At 41.2% G+C, this 26,205-nt stretch overlaps 1 protein-coding gene across 2 annotated transcripts in view; it reads right to left on the bottom strand.

Moving 5' to 3' along the window:
- abcg2a (ATP-binding cassette, sub-family G (WHITE), member 2a) overlaps window positions 1–26,205 on the bottom strand; it is an 85,072-nt gene that overhangs the window by 46,766 nt on the left and 12,101 nt on the right. For both annotated transcript variants that reach the window (XM_087979899.1, XM_043674466.2), the window contains exons 3-6: window positions 15,963–16,022; window positions 11,897–12,011; window positions 9,472–9,624; window positions 6,689–6,846 (exon numbers count right to left, since the gene is read on the bottom strand). In XM_087979899.1, the coding sequence (XP_087836025.1) occupies window positions 6,689–6,846; window positions 9,472–9,624; window positions 11,897–12,011; window positions 15,963–16,022 (486 nt within the window). The remainder of the gene's footprint in view (window positions 1–6,688; window positions 6,847–9,471; window positions 9,625–11,896; window positions 12,012–15,962; window positions 16,023–26,205) is intronic.

Below are 26,205 nucleotides of genomic sequence, written 5' to 3'. Positions count from 1 at the left end.
GATCCTTTCTTATACTTTTTAAATGTTAGTGAATGTAGACCCAGTCAAACCAATTTTTCTTCATAGGACAATCCTGTCCTCCCCAGTGTCAGCCTAGTGAACCTCTGTAACTCTCCTGCAAAGGCAAGTATATCCTTCCTTAGGTCAGGGAACCTACAGCAAGCAATACTCCAGCTGTGGTCACACCAAGGTCTGGTATAACTGCAATAACACATCTCCATTCCTGAACTCAAACCTTCTTGCAATGAAGACCAATATACCATTTACCTTCCTAATTGCTGGCTGTACCTGCCTGTCTACTTTCATCGACTGGTGTACATGGACACCCAGCTCCCTCTGTACATTTACACTTCCCAATATGTCACCATTTATATAATACCATTTTTCACACCAGTGTATAACTTCACATGTAGTCACATTCTACTGCATCTGTCATGTGTTAGCCCCTCACTCAACTTATCTACCTTACCATAGTTCCTTTGTTTAAGAAGGGCAACAGAGATAACCTGGAAAATTATAGGCAGGTGAGCTTTATGTCAGTGGTAGGAAAGTCACTGGATCAAATTCTTAGGGATTGTCCTCACATTTGGGAAAAAATATACTTATTAGCAAAAGGCAGCATAACTGTGGAGGGAAGGTCATATCTTAAAATTGATTGAGTTTTGAGGAAACGACAAAGATGATTGATGAGGGAAGGGTGGTAGATGTTGTCTATTTGGACTTTAGCAATGTCTTTGACAAGGTCCCTCATGGCAGGCTGATACAAAGAGTGAAGTCACACAGGATCCGCAGTGAGCTGGTAAGATGGAAACAGAACTGGCTTAGTGATAAAGACAGAGGAGCAGTTGAAGGGTGTTTTTCTGAATGGAGATCTTTGACCACTGGCATTCCACGGGGCTCTGTGCTGGGACCCCTGCTATATAAATAATATATATATATGATCTGGAGGAAAAAGTAAGTGGCCTGATTATTAAGTTTGCTAACAACACAAAGACTGGAAGAGATGTGGATAGTAAGCAGAATTGCCACAAGATACAGCAGGATGTTGACAGGCTGGAGACATGGGCAGAGAAATGGCAGATGGAGTTTATTCCAGATAAATGTGAATTGAAGCATTATGGAAGATCTAGTGCAGAAGGGAAATATACAATAAATGGCAGAACTCTTAGTAGCGTTGACATAAGTGTCCACAGTTCCCTGAAAGCAACGACACAAGTGGATAAGGTGGTCAAGAGGCGTGGTTGCCTTCATCAGTTGGGACATAGAGAATAAACATTGGCAAATCATGCTGCAGCTGTAAACAACTTTAGTTTGGCCACATATCAAATATTGCGCACAGTTATGGGCGTCAATACCAGAAGAATGTGAAGGCTTTGGACAGAATACAGAAATGGTTTACCAGGGTTGTTCCTGGTTTGAAAGGTATTCGCTATGAAAAGAGGTTAGACAAATTTGTTTGTTCTCACTTGATGTCAAAGAATGAGGGCAATCTGATAGAAGTTTATAAAATGGTGAGAGGCAGAATGAATAGTTGGAGTCTTCTTCCTACAGTAAAAATGTCAGTTACTGGAGGACATTTGTTGTTGTGTCGCAATAGTCTTACCAGATCAGAGGGGCTGCTGTCTCATTAGAGAGAAAAGCGACTGGTGGTGATTTAACCTGAGGGCCACCAGACTTCAAGTGAGGGAAGAGGTGAGAAGGAGAGTCCTTCATGGTAACCTCAAACTGGTGATGGGAATTGAACCCACACTGTTGGCATCACTCTGCTCTGTATGCCAACGATCCAGCCAACTGAGCTAAACCGATTCCCACTGGAAGACATAAGTTTACGGCAAAAGGGGATAAGTTTAAAGGAGATGTGAGAGGCAAGTTGTTTTGTTTTACACAGAGGGTGGCAAGTGCCTGGAATGTGCTACTGGAGAAGGTGGTGGAGGCAGATATAATAGCAACATTTAAGAGGCATCTTGACAGATACATGAATAGGCAGCGAATGGGGGGGGGGGGGATTCAGACCATATAGAGGCAAAAGAGTCTGTTCCTGTACTGAACTGTTCTTTGTTCACCTTGAAGCCTCTTTACATCCTCGTCACAATTCACAATCCCATCCAGTTTTGTGTCATCAGCAAACTTGGAAATGTTGCATTTGGTTTGCTCATCCAGGTTATTTATACCCATCATGAATAACTGGGGCCCAAACACTGATCACTGTGTTACCCCACTGGTCACTGCATGCTACTTGGAAACAGATCCATTTGTTCCAATCCTATTTCCTGTCTGTCAACTAATTCTTGATCTAATGTACCAAAACATTACCTCCTATCCAATGAGCTTTAAACTTTACCCACTAACCTCTTCTAAGGGACCGAATCAAAAGTGTCCTGAAAATCCAAATACACTATATTCACTCCCTACAGTGTACTTTACGCCCTTATAAATTAAACCTTGAATACTCTATGCTTTATTAATTATCCTCTCAAGAGTGACCCCTTCCAATATCTTATGGACTGGTCACCCAGGACCCACTGCTCCTATATCTCATTTAGAATGGTCTGCTTTACATATTGTCTCCATGTTCTTCCTACCAAAATAAAATCACTTCAACAAATATTCCTTCCTGTTCTCTACCTCCATTGTGCAGAAGGCACTTATAGAGATTTATTCTGTGATTCTTTGATAAGAAAGAAATGAAAAATATTCAAACACAAAAATAGCAAAAGGAAATGCAAGGGAAAAGTCTTTATGAAGATAGTGGTGAGAATGTAGAACATTCCACAACAGGAAGTGATTGAAGAGAATTGTATAGACCAGCATAGTATAGGAAAATCGAGATAAACATGAGAAAAAGGAAGAGAAAGCAATGCCGATAGGGTATGATAAAAAGGGTTGGGTGTGTGGAGGCTCATGTGTATTATAAAATCTGGCATGAACTTACTGGATCAATGACCTCTTCCTGTGTTGTAAATTCTATACAATTCTACAGCATATAGACTTTCCAGCAGTTGAGGGAAGCAGATGTAAGAAGCACAAAAGGGTGACACAATGTGGAAGGTGAACTACGTACAAATTTTGAGAAAGGCCATATCTACTTTGAATAATTAATATTCAATCAATATTTAACCTCTATTCAAGCATTTTCAGTCAAAATCATATAAACATTGAAGACGGGAATCCTTGACCCAAGTGCTAAGCTGGTTTTGAGAGTAACCAAGCTAAAACTCAAAGCTTATCAGCTTAGATAATGATGGTAACATTCCAAAAACAATGGCATTAACAACGACTGATTTCTGGATTGTACTGGTGATTGCAAAGAAAGTCAGTAATAGAGGTAACGATACAGAAGAAAATAAATTTACACTCTACTCGGGATGAATAAGAGGGTAATATTTGTTTTTCTAACTATTATTTCAGCACTGCAGTTGTCTTAACTTATATTGGGTCTTTATTGAGCAGTCAAGCCATCTCTTCACCATGTAAGGCATTAGACTCATAACTTGACCTTTACCTTTCAAACATACTTTTAAAATACAGGGTACAGATAATTTAAATATAAACATCATTGTCTTGGGACTAAGCATTGCTCTCTCATCACCTCTGTGCTCACTAACTTACACTAATATCTCATCCAGTTAATGCCTCAAATTTAATCCTTATCCATGTATTCTAATCCTTTCATGACTTCATCTCATCATATCTATGACCTCCTCCAGAACAACCATCTGAGAACTCTTGTATTCCTCCAGTTCTGGCATCTCGTGCATCCCTGATTTCCCCTTCATCATACCACTGGCAGGTGTGCTTTCAGTCAGTCATTCAGGAATTACATTCCAGAATTCCATCTCTAAATCCCTCACCTCCCTTTTCTTCTGGAAAACTTTCCTTAAAACCTCGCTCTTTGACCAAACACTTGGCCACCTGTCCTAATATCTTGAATTAGAATTAGAATCCCTACTGTGTGGAAACAGGCCCTTCAGCCCAACAAGTCCACACTGACCCTCTGAAGAGTAACCCACCCAGACCCATTCTCCTACCCTAATACTCTACATTTCCCCTGACTAATGCACCTAACCTACACATCACGGACATCATGGGCAATTTAGCATGGCCAATCTGGGTCCCTGGAGCTGTGAGGCAGCAGTGCTAACGGCTGAGCCACCATGCCGACCTTCTTACATGGTTTATTGACATATTTTGTTTGACAATCCTACAAGGAGTCTGGTAATGTTTAGTTAACACATCATCTGCTGGCTTGTGTGGCCAGGGGGTGTCAAGCTTGAACCGAGGGACATAGGATTAGAACAAAGGGTAACCTATCTCCATCCGAGACAAAGGGGAGTTTTTTTCACTCAGTGGGCGGAGAATCTTTAGAATGCTGTACCACAGAGGTCTGTGGAAGCACAGTCATTGAGTGTGGTCAAGACACGATTGATAGACTTCTACATGTTAAAAATATCAAAGGGATATTGGGATATTGCCGGAAAATATTGTTGAATTAGAAGATCAGCCATAATCTCATTAAATGATGGAGTGAGCTTGAAACGCTAAATGTCCCTTTCCTGCTCTTACAACTTGCGTGCCTATTGCATGAATATGGTATATTTAAGTGCAAGTTGTTAGTGCATCTTTTGGCAAGGGTTTGACAATCTATTCCCATGACGCACATTCATAATTACTAGAAGGAAGTCTCTTCACTCAATTATGCCCAGCAAGCTGCTCAAAACTGACAATGAAACAGGATTCAGTAAATGCCATAAAAAGGCCAGTGCATCTATAGACACTTTGAATACGAGTCTCACTCTTTGCAAATAATTTCTGATTGTAACACTACCATAGGTAATCTAGATAACCCACACAATGGGCATAATTTATCCAGGTAACTAGGGTTCACCCAGTGAGGCCTCGTGCCCTCCTCTTGAGCATTTAAATTGCCAGCAGTGAGCCTTCCTTGTGATCAAGGAGCCTAGGGGCAGAGATCTCTACCCTGGGAGTTGTCAGCTCATTTGTGATTCCTTATTGCTGTCAGTGTGATCAGGGAAGAAATGGTACCTGTTGGAAACTCACCCACCGCACACCAGAGATCAGAGAGAGACCCAAACCAGAGGTGACTGATTGGGGCTATGGGATGTGGAATTGGAAGGAGGGAATATAGCTGAGGATGTGGTGTGGACAAGAAACAAGGGGATTGGAGTGGCCCCAATCTCTGAAGAGTAACCCACTCAGACCTATTCCCCTACCCTATTACTCTACATTTCCCACTGACTAATGCACCTAACCTACACATCTTTTGGATTATGGGAAGAAAGCAGAGCACCCAGAGGAAACCCACGCTGACACGAGGAAAATGTGCAAATTCCACACATACACTGGGTCCCTGGCGCTGTGAGATAGCAGTGCTAACCACTGAGCCACGTTCGGTTTTCTGCATGGCAAGTCCCACACCCATCACTGGGTGAATAGTACTTTTAATGTGATAAGATCCTTATATAGACAGTAGTTGTCCAAAGAATGACCTCAATTGGTATGATTGCAGGAGGACTATCCACAAGTCTATGCACCTCAATGATAAACAGCACAGAGGCAGCAGGGGCTCTGTGTCACACTCTCTAAACCAATTAAATGTCCCCCATTTCAAAACCCTCCTCAGTGACAGCATTAAATTCTGCCCAGTGTCACTGACAGAAAAAGTTTTAAAGCTCCCCATTTAAAAAATAAAGTAACTATGTGGTTGAGGAGCAGAATCTGGTAAGTGGGGTTGAGGTTTAGATCCTTTAGGCTCTAACGGAATGGTGAACAAGCTTAAGTTACTGAACTGCATCATGTTTCCGGCCTTCTAAATCCTGAAACATATTTTGTAGAAACCCTCTAAGATCCTTACCACAGTTCTTATAATTAATTCCCATATTTAATTACATTATCTTGTGACAGATTCCGTGGAAATTGCTAGAGACTTCCCAGAAACCCGATAACGTTTACCCTCATTTTCCAGACTTCACAAAACCATGGAGTTTTGCACAGTGATACTAAAACTCCTCATTAGAAAAGTACTACGCTTTGTAGACAACATTAATTTCAAAAACTTCAGGTCAGAATCACTGCTCCCATTATTTCCAACATTATTTCAGATATTAGCTATTGGTGATGATTCCTTTGTTCCCATTTACACCTCCCTTTTTTTATTTCTTGTCCCGTTACCAACTATTTTTGTCTACCACCATCACTCCTTCTGTCATTTAATCTCTTCTCTTGCCTTTCAATCATAGACCTTCCCTATACTCTTTCTCCCTCTTTGTTCCCTTTCCCTGTATCTGTACCTGCCTAAAACCTATTCAAAGATGTGCAGGTTAGGTAAATTGGGCCATGCTAAATTTCCCATAAATGTTCAGGGGTGTGTAGGTTAGGTGCATTAGTCAGGGGTAAATATTGGGTAGAGGAATGGGTCTGGGTGGGTTAATCTTCAGAGAGTCGGTTTGGACTCGATGGACCGAAGAGCATGTTTCCACGCTGTACGGATTCTTTGATTGTATCAGTATTCCAATTCCAACGAAAGGTTAAACATGAAACATGAATTTCTGTTTCCCCCTCTACAAATACTGCCTGATTTGCTAAGTGTATCGTCCACATTACTTTTCTTTCTGACTTTCAGAGTTGACAGCATTGATTTGTTAAAAGTGATCTGGTTGCATAAAGACACCTTTGTAGCAGCATCAGGACAGCAAGTGCTGTGCTAGCATCCAAACCAGTAGTCGGTTCATCCAAGAACAACACAGATGGGTCAATGATCAGCTCCATTCCAATATTTGTCCTCTTTCTTTCTCCACCAGACACTCCCCGAATAAACGGAGTTCCAACCTGTTTTAAACATAAAGGAAACATTTACCATAAAGCCCTTTCCCCCTCTCCTCCTGACAATGAGTATATCTCTGTCAAGCAAAAATATAACTAATCCAAAGAGTGGCATCGATGGCAGCAGTTGGTGGTGGTATTGGGGTAGTGGTAATGCCACAGGGCGGAGAGTAAAGCTAAAGCTCTGGGGACACATGTTCAAATCCCACCATAGGCGCTGGTAGAATTTAAACTCAACTAACGATTCTGGAATATAAGGCTAATCATAGGGACTGAAAGCTAATAAATTCCCACGACCAGATAATTAATCTACATCCCATGGTATCTGGCTGTGAAAGAATGGATGCGTTGGTTGTCATCTTCCAAATTTCTCAGAATTGTGGAAGAGTCCCAGATGTTTGAGGAGATGCAACTGTAACATCACTGTTTTTAACAAAACAAAGGAATGAGGGAGAAAATTGGAAATAACAAACTGGGTGCCTAACATCAGTAGTAGGGATGTGATGGTACTGTGTTTTTAAGAGAGATGTGATCTGTGCTGTTTCTCTTACAAAGGGACTGGTCGCAATGGTACTTGAATGTCTGCTTCAGACAGGCAGTGACTAAACAGCGTTTGAACTATCCCTGAGTGGCTTTTGCTGAGACAAAAGAATGAGTTGGCAGGGTCAGGGCTCATACAGACCCTGCAGTTTTTCATCTTGCTGAAGTTAAAGGGTGAGTTCTCAGCTGCAGTGAAGTCTTAAACAGCTTAAAAATCAAAAAGGACAGATTGTTTCTTTCTTCTGGACTGGAGTGATCAACTTGTTTAGAGATTTTATGATAACATCCCTGGAGCAGGTGGTACTTGAACCCAGCACTCCTAGCTCTGAGATAAGTACGTTACGCCAAGCCACAAGAGCCCAAAATTGGCATCTGTCATAAAGTGATAACAGGACACTTAGATAATGCCAACAATTTTGCAAGTCAACATAAAATATGTTTGACAAGCCAAGCCTATTGGAGTTTTTTTAAAGTCATAATTAGAATAGATGAGGGAGAACGAGCAATGAAGTGTATCGGATTTTCAGAAAGCTTTTAATACATCTCACACTAGAGGTTATTGTGCAAAATCAAAGCACATCCAATTGGTAGTAACATGCTTGCAATGGACTGAGAATTAGCAGATAGGAAACAGTGATAAGTGGGAACCATAAGGATTAAAGCTTGGGCCCCAGGTATGAGAACATAAATTGACAATTTAGGTAGGGAATACTTTCAAATTTGCTCATGACACAAAAGTAGGTGGGAGTGGAAGAAGGATGTAAAGAGGCCTAACAACAATTTAGATAAGTTGAGCAGACGTATGCATGGAGGATGCAGTAGACATGGATATATATGAAGTAATCCACTTGATTGGTGGACAGCAACTGGAGGTGCATTGGGATGGGGAACAGGAGGTACGGAACCCCACATCCTCAGGTCCATGGCTCTAACTCGCACATAGCGCTTGTGGGTGTGGTGGTGGCAGAGGCCTGTAACTGAGACCCCAGAGACCATTACAGAGACTCCAGCTGATATCAAGCATCAACTGGAGGGGCAGCAAAGGAAGAACAAGATGAGGAGTGAAAGATGAACTCTATTGTAGTAAAATCTTTTATTATATTTAGTATTTCAAGGTGGCACCAGAGTGTGGCAACACCTTGCATGTAACACATTAAAAAACACTTCATTGTATTTTTTATATACACTGCACGATAAATCTACATCGAATCAAAGCAAAATTCAAACCAAGAAGTTAGAATAGAGAAATTCAGTGTGATGATTTTCTTTAAATAACTTTAATATTCATTCACAGGATATGGCTAACAAGACAACAGATTGAAAGGTCATTGACTCTGTGTCTCTCCACACATGCCAGCTGACCTGCTGAGTTTTTCCAGCATTTATTGCCACTCTCTAAATGCCCTGGAGAAGGTGGTGATCAGCTGCCTTCACAATGTCATCAATCTAGGAGACATCGTGGAGACACTTGTAGGGCAAGTGTCTCCACGATGCTACATCATGTCCAATTATCGTAAAAATGCAGAACACAGTGGAAGGCTATTTAACCCATTGGCCTAATGCTTGTTCCATTAGAAAGATGGAAACAAATTATCTACAACATGTCAGACTTTTACCTGAAGTAGTAATAGGCTCCTGGTCACTGTGAAGAAAGGTTTGATGCTGGGTGTACTGAGGACCCAGCGCTCCAGCCTATACATGATAAAGGACTGAGTTCCTAAACTAACAATGGTGGACCCTTTAGATGGTGGTATGTTGGGGGGAGGGGGGTTTGCAGAAAGGTATTCTTGATGCTGTAGCTGGCTGGACCATATCCCATCATTAGATAACCACAAAAATGCAGGTATGAAGGTGAGACATATCCATAAAAGAGGCTTTCTAGTGTTCTGTTCGTTTAACATTTAGCCAAGCTCATCAGCTATTGAGTTCCAGCTGGTGCTATGGAATTGCAGACTTGAAATTAATGCATTTTACTGTCAAAAACTGCCTATCAAAGTGTACCTTTAAGGTTTATCAGTAAGACTTTCGCAGGAACGTTAGGACAAGGTATTTCAGTTTCTAACAAAGTATTGGATAAAAATGTTCAGGTACCTTGGAGTCTGCCACTTTGCTCAGTCCAAGCTCTTTAATAACTTGGACAATCCTATTATTCTTTTCCTTGTTGCGGATATTCTTTGGTAAACGCAATGCAGCGGAAAACTGGAGATTCTCCCTCACTGTCAGTGTTCCCATTACCACGTCATCCTGTAAAACAAAAAGATAAAAAAACACACAGTAAACTGACCAATCATAGCCAAGAAATCATTACTAGATCAAGGAAATAAGAAACTGAAGTTTCAAATAGACATCAAAGCAGTCATTGGGCCAAATGGCCTCCTGTTGTTCCATAGTTCTGAGAAAGAAGAAATAAAGAAAAATAATTTGCATTTTGATAACATCTTTCACAACCTCAGGGTAGCACAAATCACTTCATAAGCTGTTCAAATTTTGTGTACAGTGAAATCCCACAAAACAAATGATAATGACCAGATAATATGTTTTAAGTGATGTTGTTTGAGGAATAATAAATTAAACAGCAGCATGAATACTCTTGCTGTTTTTTCAATACTGCCATGGAATTTTTCATGCCCACCTGAGGAGGTAGATGGGCACTTTAGCTTAATGTCTAAATTGAAAGATAGTACGTCAGACTGCACACTTTGAATCATAGAAAGATAGATCAGAGAAAATGCTAAATAGTCAAAAACTAGAAACAGTGGAGGTCGATTGAAAAAAGGGTTAATGTACACTGATCATTAAAATGTTATTGAAATAATCAAAAGGGGAATGGAAGCTTGTGCTCCATATTTAGAGGATGCCATAGGAGAAGTTATATGACAGTGTTCAGTTTTGGGAACCACACCTTAAAAAGTTTATATCGTCCACAGAGGGTGTTCAGTGCCATTTAGCAGAATAATACATGAACACCAAAAGTTATCACAAGAGAAAGTTTATACAAGGGGAATGCCTTGGAACTGAGCAGGTTAAGGGATGATTTGCTCTTAGTTATCAAGATAGCAAGGTAAACAAGTAGGATGGATACAGATAAACTATCTCCTCTGGTTTGGAAAATTAAGAGTGAGGGACATAGCCTAAAGCCAGGCATCAAGCATAAAATCAGGAAATACATATCACATAAAGGATTATAGCAATTTGGAACTTCTCTTCTTCCCCACCATCAATGTGGGGACAATAAGTCATTTGTAAATCAGAGATGGATAATCTTGTTAATCATAGTATTACAAGATGCAGGGATAAACGAAGGTCTATGGAATTAGGTCACAGATCAACCAGGATCTATAGCTTAATAGTTCAAACCTTTGTTGCTATTCAGCATCCATCAGTACTGCACTGGGAGCATCAGTTCCAAATACACAAGTATGTCTGAGTAGCAGGGGAACACACGCAATCTACTGACTCAGAAGTCGGAGTGCTACACACTGTATTATCTGAAATAAGCTTGTGTTTTCAAAGGTGTACTAAAATATATACCATAGACTGAACATCACAGTGCGACATTCCCGCTATTTTGATTTGTTGAATCTTGAGAGAAGGGGATAAGAATCAGAAGAGGCTTCTTACTGACCAAGACAGAATGATCAACGTGCACTGAATAAGAAAAGGAAGGCCTCACAACCCAGCCTGTTCACATCCTCTCCATACCATATACAGAAATTCAGGATAGCTGATTAGGAGTTAAAATTCTGGCCAAGTTACACATCCCTTAAACCAGTAGAGGTCTTCCCTGTATCCCCATAGCCTGTTCAATTATAATGAAGGAAACTTTATTCTATTTAATAGGCAATGCATTTGTGCACAATATAAACAGCCCTTTAAATAACCCTAGATATGCCAATCACCAACCAATTTGGTGAATTGTGTTTAGGTGGTTTAGTGGTACAATACAGAATATATCTTGCTCAGAGCCAGAAGTTTGAATCCTACCCGAGGACTTGATGGCCAAGAGAAGTGTGTCATAACATGACCAAGCATGTTGAGTATCAACATGTAAACCCTTCCAACATACAGAAGAGTGGAAGATTCCCAGTCATCCATGTGATGGAATGGAACTTAGAACGTCTACCTTTTTTTTAATGGCTCAAGTAACACGCATGTAAAAGTGCATTTTACCACAATAATGAAAACTCCCTGAGTGAGGTAACACAACACAGCCAACATTGTTGGCTTCCAACAGCTGGCAAGAGCAAAATAGTACTGGTCTATCTTCTGGATCACTTGGCCATCAGAAAGGGTTGCAGGAGTGACTAACTGGGGTCTTCAATGACCGTGTCCTGCAGGCAGCCAGAAGCTGGGGTTACTTATAGTCAAATCTCCGATTTCTTAATTTGTGCCAAACGACAAGCATCAAGGCTGCACACGTGGGGAACATCAGAAAATCAGTATGTTGTGCAGAATTCTCCAACGTATCTCAGTTTTGAAAAATGTGTCTTAGAAAATGCAGCAAAAGGATTCCCACCTGTACAACATATCCAGAGATACACTTGAAGTTAGAGGGCTGTGGAGCACCATCAATGAGCACTTTTCCTTTCAAGCCAGAAGGATCTTTCCTTGCAGCCAAAATATCTAGTAACCTAGGAAGCAATATTCAGAGTCATTACTGATTAGGTATTATCTGTTCTCTTATGGTGTTAATGATAGCTATTTGGTATCAGAGAAGTAATAAAAGTAGGCTGAGGTACTGTTGTCATCCATGTTTGTAAACAACATACTTACAATAATATAACTGACTGGTTTCTATCATACTTGTTACTCAAGGCAGGATAGGGCCGAAGGAAGAACTGATTAGTATATTGCATAGATGCAAATCTGGATCTGGCTCCTGGAATTAATTTTTTAAAGAATCAATTAATGTTAGCAGAGAGGGAATATTGACTTCTTGTCTAAAATGATATGTGTTTAGAACGTTTCCTTCCTTCAGAATGTTACGAGAGGTCTCAGCTGCTGTGGTGGAATTGTCAAAGCTGTCAAAATGTAAGCAGTTTTCAAAGCAGGTTGTTGGATGTGGATCGGCCTGAAGTCAACTGGGATGTCAGCTCTTAAAACTATTTTTCTCAGGTTTTTAGTTACAGAGCATCAACCTAGCAGGAAAAGTGTCAAGAAAGAGCTGTGTAATTCGAATAATATTAAGTTAACACAGCCTCATAGAGATACAAGCCTTCACTAATTAAAACACAAGTTTCTCTACATTCACAGTTTTCATGACCTCAGGATATCCCAAAGTGATTCACAGCCAATTACATACTTTTGAAGTCAACTGTGGGAAATACTCCAGCTAATCTCCAATATGCAGCAACATGTTAATGATCAGGTAGTATATTTTGTCTGAGATAAATATTGATTGATTTCTTTGCTATCTTTCAAACAATGCCAATGAGATCCTATGTTCAACTGAGATAATAGACAAAGTCATAGTTTCACATCTCATTTGCAAAGATGCAGCATTTGTTCAGTATTGCACTGGTGCTTTCAGTCTGGATTTGTGCTCAAGTATTTGGAATGGAACTAGAGCCCACAAACTTCTGACTCAGAACAGATGCTACAAACTAAGACAAGGCTCATATAACTAACGTCAGCTGAGAAAGGTAAAACTGACGTACTATAGGAAAGAGGCAGCAGAACGGTGCGTGAGCTGATGTTTATAGAGGGAGGAAGGTCACCCAACAGAGCATTGGAACAGTGGATTCTGGAGTTGACAACAATGTGAATAAACGTTTCTGCATTAAATGGGCTGAGGTAACAATGAAGATGGAAGCACACATTGTGATGGATTGATTATGGGGTTGGAAGCTCAGTTTCAGGGACTCTTGAAGAGATGCAAATCCATATGATAGTCACTTCAAATCCATAAAACCAGATTATGTTCAGTTTTAAATCTGGATAATTTTAAAAACAAAATCTGTCCTAACTAATAACTGAAAAAGTGATTCTTGTCACTGAACCCAAGTAGCAACTGTGAAAATACAGCGAAAAACTATTAAAAATTGGTTCAATATAGTCCAAATTGCTTACAACAGTAGGATTTCATGGATTCCAAGACAGCTAAGTCTTTATTTAAATCTTCACGAGCTAAGAATAGAAGACAGGAATTTTATTATTCATGTAGTTATAATGGATTTCCATTGTAATTTACCAATGGCAGAAATTGGACATATCACCTCCTGTCAGTATACTCAATCTATTCAACCACATATTAGTGTCAATCTTCTTCCTCCACAATCTCATTCTACCTTATTAATGAACAACAGGCCCAAGTTTCATCATTTATATAACTGATTTGGATGTGAGCTTAAGAGGTATAGTTAGTAAGTTTGCAGATGGCACCAATATTTGAGGTGTAGTGGACAGTGAAGAAGGTTACCTCAGATTACATTTTGATCAGATGGGCCAATGGGCTGAGGAGTGGCAGATGGAGTTTAAGTTAGATAATAGGGGAGGTGCTGCATTTTGGAAAAGCAAATCTTATCAGGACTTATACACTTAATGGTAAGGTCCTGGGGAGTGTTGCCGAACAAAGAGACCGTGGACTGCAGGTTCATAGCTCCTTGAAAGTGGAGTCGCAGGTAGATAGGATAGTGAAGAAGGCGTTTGGTATTTCTTTATTGGTCAGAGTATTGAGTACAGGAGTTTGGAGGTCATGTTGCAGCTGTACAGACATTGGTTAGGTCACTTTTGGAACATTGCGTGCAATTCTAGTCTCCTTCCTATTGGAAAGATGTTGTGAAACTTGAAAGAGTTCAGAAAAGATTTACAAGGATGTTGCCAGGGTTGGAGGATTTGAGCTATAGGGAGAGGTTAAATAGGCTGGGGCTGTTTTCCCTGGAGCGTTAGAGGCTGAGGGATGAACTTATAGAAGTTTATAAAAGCATGGATAGGATAAATAGACAAGGTCTTTTCCCTGGGATGGGGAGTCCAGAACTGAGGGCATAGGCTTAGGGTGAGGGGAAAGATATAAAATAGACCTAAGGGGCAACCTTTTCACGCAGAGGGAGGTGCGTGTGTGAATTGAGCTGCTAGAGGAAGTGGTGGAGGCTGGTACAATTACAACATTTAAAAGGCATCTGGACGGGTATAGAATAGGAAGGGTTTGGAGGGATATGTGCCGGGTGCTGGCAGGTGGGACTAGATTGGTTTGGGATATGTGGTCGGCGTGGAAGAGTTTCCATGCTCTATGACTCTAAGTAAAGATCATAACAAATTGATGGTTCTTTCTGAGAGTTAGAGAAAACACAATGAACTCAGCAGTCTCTATCAATTCTCTACAAATCGAATACAGACATCATAGTTCTACTATCCCTCTACCTATTAAAAAAAAACACATTTCAAAAGGATAGTTCAACAATTCAAAATCTCATTAATATAACCTCCCAATGCTAGACCATTAATGCACTGGTAGCTCTGGTATCCCCAAGGACCTCTCTCTGCAGCTCCCTCTTGTTTCTCATCTACTTCTGTCCCTTGATGAAATCATCCAAAAAAGTAGCTCCAGTTTCGCACGTGTAATGGTAACCACCTCTACCACTCTACCAACTCTCTAAACTTTGTGCTAAACAGAGTCATAGAGATGTACAGCACGGAAACAGACATTTCAGTCCAACTTTGATGTTGGTGAGAAAGTGGAACATAAGAACAGGAGGCAGTCATTCTGCCTCTCAAGCCATGTAATTAGACCATGACTTAAAAATGTGTTGCTGGAAAAGCGCAGCAGGTCAGGCAGCATCAAAGGAACACGAGAATCGACGTTTCGGGCATAAGCCCGAAACGTCGATTCTCCTGTTCCTTTGATGCTGCCTGACCTGCTGAGCTTTTCCAGCAACACATTTTTAAGCTCTGATCTCCAGCATCTGCAGTCCTCACTTTCTCCTAATTAGACCATGACTCTCTTGTATCTTAATTCCATTCATTTCCCTTGGTTCCAGAAACCGTAATATTTCTTAGCTAATAAAATCCTCTCAATTCCAGTTTTGAAAGTTTCACTGATGACCAGCTTGGACAGCTTTATTTTGGGAGGAGTTAAAATTGTCACTATTTTAGAGTGAATATGACTGCCACATTAACACATAGAGGAGAAGAACATTGATACCCTTAAAGGAGAAGCAAATGGGGGGAAAGAATTAGAAGGATCTGCAGTAAGGTTGAAATGAAGAAGGGTAGGACAAAGCTTTTGTGAAGCAAAATCACTGGTTTGACCAGTGAGAAAGTGAGAACTGCAGATGCTGGAGATCAGAGTCGAAAAGTGTGGTGCTGGAAAAGCACAGCTGGTCAGGTAGCATCTGAGGAACAGGAGTCGATGTTTTGAGCATAAGCTCTTCATAAGGAATAAGGGGGGGATGGTAGCTGGGAATGTGATAGGTAGATGGAGATGGTGGGGTGGGAGGGGTGATGGTGATAGGTCGGAGAGGAGGGTACAGCGGGTAGGTGGGAAGGAAGATGGACAGGTGGCTGAGTAAATATAACCAGCGAGTCCAGTTAGGCTGTTTCACTGTGGGAGACACAATCCAATTCTGTATTACTGAGATACTCACGAAGACTTTCCACTCCCTGTAGGACCTAGGATAGCGTTCATTCCAGGTCCCATGACACCACTGTGAGAAAAACACAAAGGAAACAAAGGTCATGTAAATATTGTGAATGTTAGTAAAGATTTTCTTTCAGAAAAACAACCGCCAAATAATATGTCATAAATAAATCATGTAGTTTATGACTTGTACTTGTGAAAGTTATACAACAGAACACACACACACACAGATGTATGACGCAACACAATAAACACAGAATTGGTGCAGCACAGGAAGCCATTTGGCCATCTGAGTCTGCACCAGCCTACAGATGAGCATTGTTCCCAGTGCCATTGGTCTGCCTTGCCACAGAAACCTGATCATTCTTTTTCAATTAACTATCCAAATCCCTTTTGAATTCCTCATATGAATGTACCTCAATCTAACTGTCAGATGTGCATTCCAGACCTTAACCACTCACTACATTAAGACTTTTTTTTCTACAGCAGTTGACTAACTAATAGAAAACAGAGTTGGGATAAGGGAGTGATTTTCAGGATAACCACCTGTAACTCATGGAGTTCCACAGTCATTAGCGCCTGGGCCACAATTATTTACAATATATATTAATGACTTTGATGAGGAAAATGAATATACTATAGCCATATTTACAGATGACACAAATTTAGGAAGGAAAGCAAGTGGTGAAGATGATACCAAGAGCCTGCAGAGGAATATTAAACAGATTAAGTGAGTGGGCAACAATTTGGCAAATGAAATATTATGTGAGAAATTGTCAGGTTAGGCATTTTAGGAGGAAGACTGGGGGAGGCAAATAATATTTAAAATGGAGGAAAACAACAGGAAGCTACAGATTAGAAACTCTCTGCATGAAGCAGAAGAAGCTAACACCTAGGCTCAGTGGGTAAAAGGAAAGGAATTTTGACCAATATTTCAAATGAATGGCAAATAAAAGTCAAGAGTTTTTGCTAAAGCTATACAAAGCACTGGTCAGACCACATAGTGAATAATTCTGGACACCTTATCTAAGGAAAGATTTCCCAGCATTGGAGGCAGCTCAGAAAAGGTTCATGAGACTGATACTAGGTACGGAGGGACTGTCCCATAAGGAGAGATTGCGTAGGTGAGGTCTGTATTCATTTGCATTTGTAACTACAGGAGGCTAATTTATTCAAACATACAAAATTCTTAGGGGACTTGGCAGGTAGATGTGTGGAGGTGGTTTACTCTTGTGGGAGAGTCTCGGACCACACAATATAATCTCAGAATAAGGGCTACCCATCTGTGATAGAGAGAGAAGGAATTTCTTCTTTTAGGAGGGTAGTGAATCTCTGGAAACCTTTATTTTAAAGGGCTGTTCAGCTGGGGGTAGTATGGGTATTGAAGGCTTAGATAGATTTTTAATCAGTAAGGGAATCAAGAGATACAGGGAAAATCAGAGTTATCAGATCAGCTATGATCCCATTGAACGGGGATGCAGATTCAATGGGCTGAATGGCATATTTCCATTCCTAGATCTTCTGTTCTTATAGGATGAGGGGGAGGCCATTTAAAACAGAGATGGTAGAACAGGCTCAATACTTCTGCCCCAGTGGTCCCATGGAGTCCTTATTGCAATACAGAAGATTGCGCAGCCAATTTATGCACAGAGAGCTTCCACAAACAACTATGTGGTAATAACCACATGATCAATTTTTGTGGTATTGGCTGGAGGATAAATGGAGATTGGGGAATGTTCCCCAGTTTCTCTTCAAAATCGAGCGTTGGATGATTCTGTTCCATCCATTTGGGGAAATAAGATAGGTCTTGGTTTTAATTCCTCCTCAGAGATGTCAGCTTCAACTCGATCATGCAGTCATGGCTTGGACAAGGGAAAGCTGGCAGGCAAATATTTGGTCTTAGGTGCAGCCTGTTCACCAAGTCATCACTGCACATAAGGAGTTAGGGATGGAGTACATTTAGTGACTGCTGCATCAGACAGGACCCTTTGCCTTGTTCCTTCTACCCTCACACTCCTAGTGATCCGTATGTGTTCTGATAAATGGACATTTATTTTGTTTTCATTTGCAGGACTTTTGTTCATGGTTAACAAACACTTTTACCATGAGGTGAGCATCCCAGCTTTCTTCACAAATGCCGTATTGGATGTGAAAACAGAATTTGGAGTAATGAGATGTGATGCCTTTGGACAAGTTGCATGAAAATGACAAACGTACAAAAGATGTAGAACAAAGTGGCTAAAAAGGAAGTTCTACACCTGAATGTGAAAAACAATAAGGAAGAATATTATTTAAATGGCAACATGTCAAGAAATGTGGATGTACAGAAGAATAAGGTGTGTCCTTGTACAGTCAAAGAAAGTAGACAGGCAGGTAAAGCAAGCAATTCAGAAGGTGAATGGTGTATCGGTCGTCATTGCAAGAGGTTAAAGTTAAAAATCACACGACACCAGGTTATAGTCCAACAGGTTTACCTAAAAGTACAAGCTTTCAGAGCGCTGCTCCTTCGTCACGTAGCTAGTGGGGCAGGATCATGGGGCACAGAATTTATAGTAAAAGATCAAAGTGTCATACAACTGATGCAATGTATTGAACAAACCTAGATTGCTGTTAAGTCTTTAATCACTTAAAACGGGGATGCAGGTTTTGGTTGATTAACATGTAAATCCCAGAGCTTCTTTCAAGTCACAGTCCCGAGATAACTTAAGGTTTTATCAGCATAAAAATAAGGTGACATCTCAGTTCAGATAATGCATTAAAGGTGTGAGGTTAGAGTCTGTATCTCAATCTTGAGTCAGACTAGTTCTATTGCGATTTTCCAAAGTGGAATTGATAAAATGTCATATGGACTGACTGCCTATCTTAAGTTATCTTGGGACTGTGACTTGAAAGAAGTTTTGGGATTTACATGTTAATCAATCAAAATCTGCATCTCCGTTCTAAGTCATTAAAGACTTGACAGCAATCTAGGTTTGTTCAATACATCGCATCAGTTGTATGACACTTTGATCTTTTACTATAAATTCTGTACCCCATGATCCTGCCCTGCTAGTTAGCTGACAAAGGAGCAGCACTCCGAAAGCTTGTACTTTCAAGTAAACCTGTTGGCCTGTAACCTGGGGTTATGTGATTTTTTAAAAACTTTGTCCACACCCAGTCCAACACTGACACCTCAACATCTTTGCAAGAGGATGAGAGTCTGGAAGTAGAGATGTTTTACTGCAGTCATACAGGGCTTTGGTGAGGCCATTCCTGGAGAATTGTGTGAAGTTGTGGTCTCCCTACCTAAGATAGATTACATTTGCCACAGAGAAAGTGCAGTGGAGGTTCACTAAGCAGGAATGGCAGGACTGTCCAGAGGAGAGATTGGTTTGACTGGGCTGACAGTCACTAGAGTTTAGAAGGATATGAGGGGATCTGATTGAACATATGAAGTTAGAACAAGGCTGGACAGACTAGATGCAGGGAGGATGTTTCCCTGGTTGGAGAGTCTCGAACCAGGGACACAATCTCAGGATACAGGGCGGACCATTTTGGACTGAAATTTCTTTACTCAAAGCGTAGTGAACCCGTTGGAATTCTCTACTACAGACGGTGGTGGAGGCCAAGTCACTGAATAAAGAGACAGCTCAAACTTTAGATTTTAAAGTCATCAAAGCATATGGGCAGAAAACAGGAACATGGCAGAGAGATGGAGGATCAGCCATGATCAAATTGAACAATGGAGCATGATCGAAGGGCCAAATGACCTACTCCTGCTATTAGTTTTGATGTTTCTCATATCACTTTTGCCTCTTTTATTACTAATTCCTTTAAATCGGTCCCATCTTATTCTCAATTCTTTCACGAATGGGAACATTTTCTCCCTATCACTCTGTCCAGACTTCTCATGATTTTCAACAGTTCAATCAGATCACTTCTCAGCTTTCTTTACTAGAAGGAGAACAATCCCAAGGTAGAACATAGAATACAGAGGGAAAGCAATTAATTGAAAATATATCAGAACGGAGACTTTAAAAAATGAAAGTACAGCACAATTTTAGTGAATACACCTGTGTGCATTTATTATTTATTAGCATCTCACCATTTAAGGGGAAAAGTTCAAGTTATATTTAATTATTAACTCCCAATAGAATTATGCTGAATAATCAGGCATAAAAATTCTGATGCACGCATAAACAAACAAGCTCATCTAAAACTCTGCTATCTGCATTCCACATATACCAAATTCCATTCCATAACATTGGCTCTATGACAATGGTTTTGCAAGTCATGGTAATTTGTTGTTCCATTCCCAGGTTCACTCTGTTCCACCTCTGTAGCTTCCTCCAGCCATTACCTGCAGAGATTTCTTTCAGGTCTGGCCTTGACCATCCTCAATTTTCATTGTTAACTTTGGTCCCAATATCTCCATGTGACTGTTATCAAACTTTGATAAACATCTCTCCCGTGAAGCATTTTGGAATGCTTCACTGTGTTAAAGGTATCACACTAATCCAAGCTGGCAATATCATTTGATTTGACTGTCACGTGTATTTTACAGTAAGAATACAAAAAAACACTGTAAAAAAATATTTCATGAAATGGCAGCATTTTGAATAAAGTAAAAAAAAAAGTTGGAAGAGAGTTTATATATCAGCAATTAAAGGATCATAATTTAACAGCTACATAAGTCAAATGGAACAAATAAAAGATGAAGTATATTATGGACAGAGACCATAAAAGAGAAAGTCAAGAAAGTGGCGTGACTAAAGGAGCATGTAGAATTAAAAAAAGCACAAAATAGGCACAAAAAAAATCACAATTCAGAAATACAAGCTCACCCTGCACCAAGGAAGCTCAGAAACTGCAATCTTGGCTTTGAGAGCCAGTGTTGACAGTCTGTAGCACAGAATAGATCTCTCCTGCACCCTTCTTCACATGTGGTGCCATGGGAGTGTGAGGCACACAGTATCAGGAGAGTGACTGTGGCTCCAGGGAAAGGTGCCTACTGTCTTCAATCAGGACAATAACATGCTTGCACCCCTTTCAAACCAGTAACCTCTTCAGTGTCACAACAAACCAGGCTAGGCAGGCGCTGTCCAGACCAAGAAGCTGCTGAGACCAGCTGAGCCTTCAGAGCCGAGAGATGTTAGAGCTCTCCTAGCACAGCCCTCTGAAGTAACCACAGTCGAACCCCAGCAGGCTGTGAAGCTGCAGCCAATCGGGAAACAAAGAAAGAATGCAGGCACTGAATTTCCCAAGAGTACTGCTCAACTACTCCTGCTCAATACTATACACAGAATGGAATGGACATTCAGGATTATTTTTGTATTTGTAATTTAATGTCACTGTTTAAATTTATAGTGAAGTGAGAGAAAAAGCTGTAAAACTGGACTCCAAGACAGCAAGCAAATGACAATGTACTGGGATCCGTTGACATGAACAATTATGGTCTCTTAAGAACAGCTTATTCAATCAGGCCATAAAATATGGGGGCAAATTAGGGCAGTTGACCCCATTGTGTCTGCTCCACCATTTGATCATGGCTGATATGTTTCTCAACCCCATTCTCCTGCCTTTTCCCCTTCACCTTTGACCCCCTTATCAATCAAAAACCTATCTAACTCCGTCTTAAATGCAATAATTGACTTGGCCTCCATTGCCCTTTGTGTCAATGAGTTCTAAGATTCCCCACCCTCTGGCTAAAGAAATTCCTCTTCATCTCAGTTCAAAAGAGTCGTCCCTTCACTCTGATGCTGTACCCTCAGGTCCTAGTCTCTCCTGCTAGGAGAAACATTTTCTCCATGTGCTTCAGATTTCTGAAGCCTTTTTCCACTTAGCGAATAGTCCATGCCTCTATTCTTCCTACCAAACATAGCAACAATACCCTCAGTTCATTCATCCAGATTTTTACTATAAAAGTCGAGAGTGTGGTGCTGGAAAAGCACAGCAGGGCAGGCAGCATCCAAGTGCAGGAGAATCAACATTTCGGGCATAAGCTCTTCATCAGGAATTGTTACTGTATAAGGTGAATAGTTATGGTTCCAACACTGACCCTTATGGAACTCCACTAGTCACCAGCTGCTGTCCTAAAAAATAAACCTCTTTAATCCCATAATCTGCTTTCTGCCAGTCAGCCAATCTTCTATCCATGCCAGTACCTTGCCCCTAACATCATGGGCGCTTATCTTATTCAAAAATGCAACTAGATAATATCCACTGGCTCTCCTTTATCTAACTTCTCCACAAAGAATGTTAACAGATGTATCTGGTATGACCCTCCCCTTGATGAAGCCTTGCTGATGCAGCCCTATTTCACCATGCACTTCCAAGTACTCCTCAATCTCATCATGCAAAAGAGACTTTACAATCTTACCGCCAATCAAGGACAGGATAACAGGCCTATAGTTACCTATTATCTGCCTCCCTCCCTTCTTAAATGAGGTGTTACATTATCCATTTTCTAGCCCTCTGGGACTCCTGATTCCAGTGATTCCTCAAAGATCACCACTAATGCCTCTACACCCTTCTCAGTTATCTCCTTCAGAACTCTGGGGTGCAGTCAATCTATTCTGGGTGATTATTCCATCTTCAGACCTTTCAGCTTCCCCAGTACTTTCTCATTAGTGATGGCCACTGGACTCACCTTGGCCCCCTAATTCTGCCATGCTATTGGTGTCCTCCACTGTGAAAAACTGACGCAAAATATGTATTCAGTTCCACTGCCATTTCTTTTATCCCTATTACTACTTCTTTAGCCTCATTTCCCAGTGGTCCCATATCCAATGTTGCCAATCTCTTACATTTTAGGTATGTATAAAAACCCTCGCCATCTTCTTTTAATAGACCAGTTGGCTTACTCTCACATTTCATCTTGCCCCCTCCTGGTTTTATCAGTTGACCTCTGCTGGTTAGTAAAGGCTTCCCAATCCTCTAGCTTCCCACTAATCTCCACAACATTGTATCTTAATTTTTTTTGCTTTTCTTGCTGTCCCTGAGTTCCCTTGTCAGCCACGGTTGCCTCTCTCTCCCCTCAATATGTTTCTTCTTTCTAGGGATGAACTTCTGCTGTGCCTTTCAAATTACCCCAAAACCTCCTGCCATCGCTGCTCTACCGTCTTCTCTATTAAGCTCCCCTTCCAATCAACTTTGGCCAGCTTCTCCCTCATGTCTTTTGTAGTTCCCTTTATTCAATTATAATACCATTAGTTCTGATTCGAGCTTCTCCCTCTCAAACTGCCCCAAGGGTTCCTTCACCTTAAGCTCCCAAATCAAGTCTGCCTCACCAAATCCAGAATTGCCTGTTCCTTAGTGGGGTCTACCACAAGCTGCTCTAAAAAACAACTGCTACTGCGACCACCCTGGTTTTCCCAAGTCCACCTGGATATTGAAGTCCCCCATGATTACTATAATGGTGTCTTATGTTCATGCCTTTTCTATCTCCTGATGTACTTTCTGCCTCACATCCTGACTACTGCTAGGGGGCTGGACATAACTCCAATCAGGATCATTTTTCATTTGCAATTTCTCAATCCTACCCACACAGATTTTACGCCTACCGACCTCTAATCTCTTCTTGTTATCAATTTCATTTCAGGTTTTACGAACAAGGCAACCCTGCCCCTTCTGCCACTCCTTTTGATAGGACGTGTATCCTTGGATATTTAGTTCCCGGCCCTGCTCCTTTGCAGCCATGTCCCTGTGACATCCACTACATCATACCCACCAATTTCAATCTCCGCTACAAGCTCACTTATCTTTTTTTGTAAAATGTGAACAGCTATGTACAACACCCTCAGTGTTGTGTTGCCTGCTCCCATTATCTGCTGTGCCTGAAGTTAGATTCCCAAACTTATCCATGTTTTCGGTCTATTATTTGTTCTGGAAACTCTCCTGAATCTTACTCCTTTCACTAGTTTAAAACTCTATAATTTGCACTCAGTTCATCTATCCCATTCCAATTCTTTGTTCATTAAGATCCCTTGGCCCTCCCTAACGGCACTGCTCACAGCCCATGTTACACAATTAGACAGGACTCTGAACCCAGCTTGATTCAGGTGGAGTCTGTCCCATTGAAATAGTTCCCTCCTTCCCCAGTCCTAGTGCCAATATCCCATAAATTTGAGCAAGTTTCACCCACACAAATCCTTGAGCTATGCATTCACCTCTTTAAACTTGGAGACCCTGTGCCAATTATCTTGGGTTCAGGTAGTAACCTGGAGTTAACCACTTTTTTGGTTCTGTTTCTTTATTCAGCCTCTCACTGTGAAGCCCAGTGGGTCCACCAGCTCCCACATCAAACAGGTACAACACATCGCCTGGGCCGGCATCTCTATCTTAATTACTTAGTTCTTAATTTTTATTTTAAAAAAATGTCCTATTGGTCTTTTAATTTTATGGAGTCATAGAGTCCTACACCATGGAGACAGGCCCTTTGGCCCAAATTGGTCCGTGTTGTCTAAAATGTCCATTTGTGCTAACCCCATTTCCCTGCACTTGGTCCATATCCTTCTAACCCTTTCCTATCCATGTATTTGTCCAAATGCCTTTTAAATGTTGTTAATGTACTCACCTCAACCACTTCCACTGGCAGCTCATTCCAAATGCATATCACCCTATGTAAACAAGTTGCCCCTTTTATTCTTTCCCCTCTGACCTTAAACTGAGCAAGGCAGCCTTTGTGTGGAGCCACAGGAGATTGGAGGGGGGGGGGGGGGAGATACTGAACACGTATTTTGGATCAGTGTTTACTGTGGAGGAGGACATGGAAGGTATAGAATATGAGGAAATAAATGGTGACATCTTCAAAAATGTCCATATTACAGAGGAGGTGGTGCTGGATATTGTGAAACGCTTAAAAGTGGATAAATCCCAAGGACCTGATCAGGTGTACCCGAGAACTCTGTGGGAAGCCTGGGAAGTGATTGCTGGGCCTCTTGCTGAGATATTTGTATCATCGATAGTTACAGGTGAGGTGCCGGAAGACTGCATGTTGGCAAATGTGGTGCCACTGTTTAAGAAGGGTGGTAAGGACAAGCCAGGGAACTACAGACCAGTGAGCCTGACGTCAGTGGTGGGCAAGTTGTTGGAGGGAATCCCAAGAGACAGGATTTATGTGCATTTGGAAAGGCAAGGACTGATTCAGGATAGTCAACATGGCTTTGTGCATGGGAAATCATGTCTCACTAACTTGATTGAGTTTTTTGAAGAAGTAGCAAAGAGGATTGATGAGGGCAGAGCACTGGTCGTGATCTATATGGACTTCAATAAGGTGTTCGACAAGGTTTAACATGGAAGACTGGTTGGCATGGTTAGATCTCACGGAATACAGGGAGAGCTAGCCATTTGGATGCAGAACTGGCTCAAAGGTAGAAGACAGAGGGTGGTGGTGGAGGGTTGTTTTTCAGACTGGAGGCCTGTGACCAGTGGAGTGCCACAAGGATCGGTGCTGGGTCCTCTACTTTTTGTCATTTATATAAATGATTTGGATGTGAACATAGCAGGTATAGTTAGTAAGTTTGCAGATGACACCAAAATTGGAGGTGTAGTGGACAGCGAAGAGGGTTACCTCAGATTACAACAGGATCTTGACCAGATGGGCCAATGGGCTGAGAAGTGGCAGATGGGGTTTAATTCAGATAAATATGAGATGCTGCATTTTGGAAAAGCAAATCTTAGCAGGACTTATACACTTAATGAACCCTTCTTCAGGAAGCCCTTCTTCAGGTTCCTGAAGAAGGGCTTATGCCCGAAACGTCGATTCTCCTGTTCCCTGGATGCTGCCTGACCTGCTGCGCTTTTCCAGCAACACATTTCCAGCTCTGATCTCCAGCATCTGCAGACCTTACTTTCTCCTTATACACTTAATGGTAATGTCCTAGGGAGTGTTGCTGAACAAAGAGACTTTGGACAGCAGATTCATAACTCCTTAAAAGTAGAGTCGCAGGTGGATAGGATATTGTAGGCGGCCTTTGGTATGTTTTCCTTTATTGGTCAGAGTATTGAGTACAGGAGTTGGGAGGTCATGTTGTGGCTGTGCAGGACGTTGGTCAGGACACTTTGGAATATTGCATGTAATGCTGGTCTCCTTCCTATAGGAAGGATGTTGTGAAACTTGAAAGGGTTCAAAAACGATTTACAAGGATGTTGCCAGATTTTGACAATTTGAGCTATAGGGAGAGGCTGAATAGGCTGGGCCTGTTTTCTCTGGAGCATCAGAGGCTGAGGGGTGACCTTGTAGAGGTTTATAAAATCATGAGGGACATGGA

The sequence above is a fragment of the Chiloscyllium plagiosum genome, unplaced genomic scaffold, assembly GCF_037043375.1.
Source record: "Chiloscyllium plagiosum isolate Xiang-an unplaced genomic scaffold, Cpla_swu_hap1 HiC_scaffold_36, whole genome shotgun sequence".
In the NCBI taxonomy this organism is placed as follows: domain Eukaryota; kingdom Metazoa; phylum Chordata; class Chondrichthyes; order Orectolobiformes; family Hemiscylliidae; genus Chiloscyllium; species Chiloscyllium plagiosum.
This window is presented reverse-complemented; position numbering and strand designations above follow the sequence as displayed.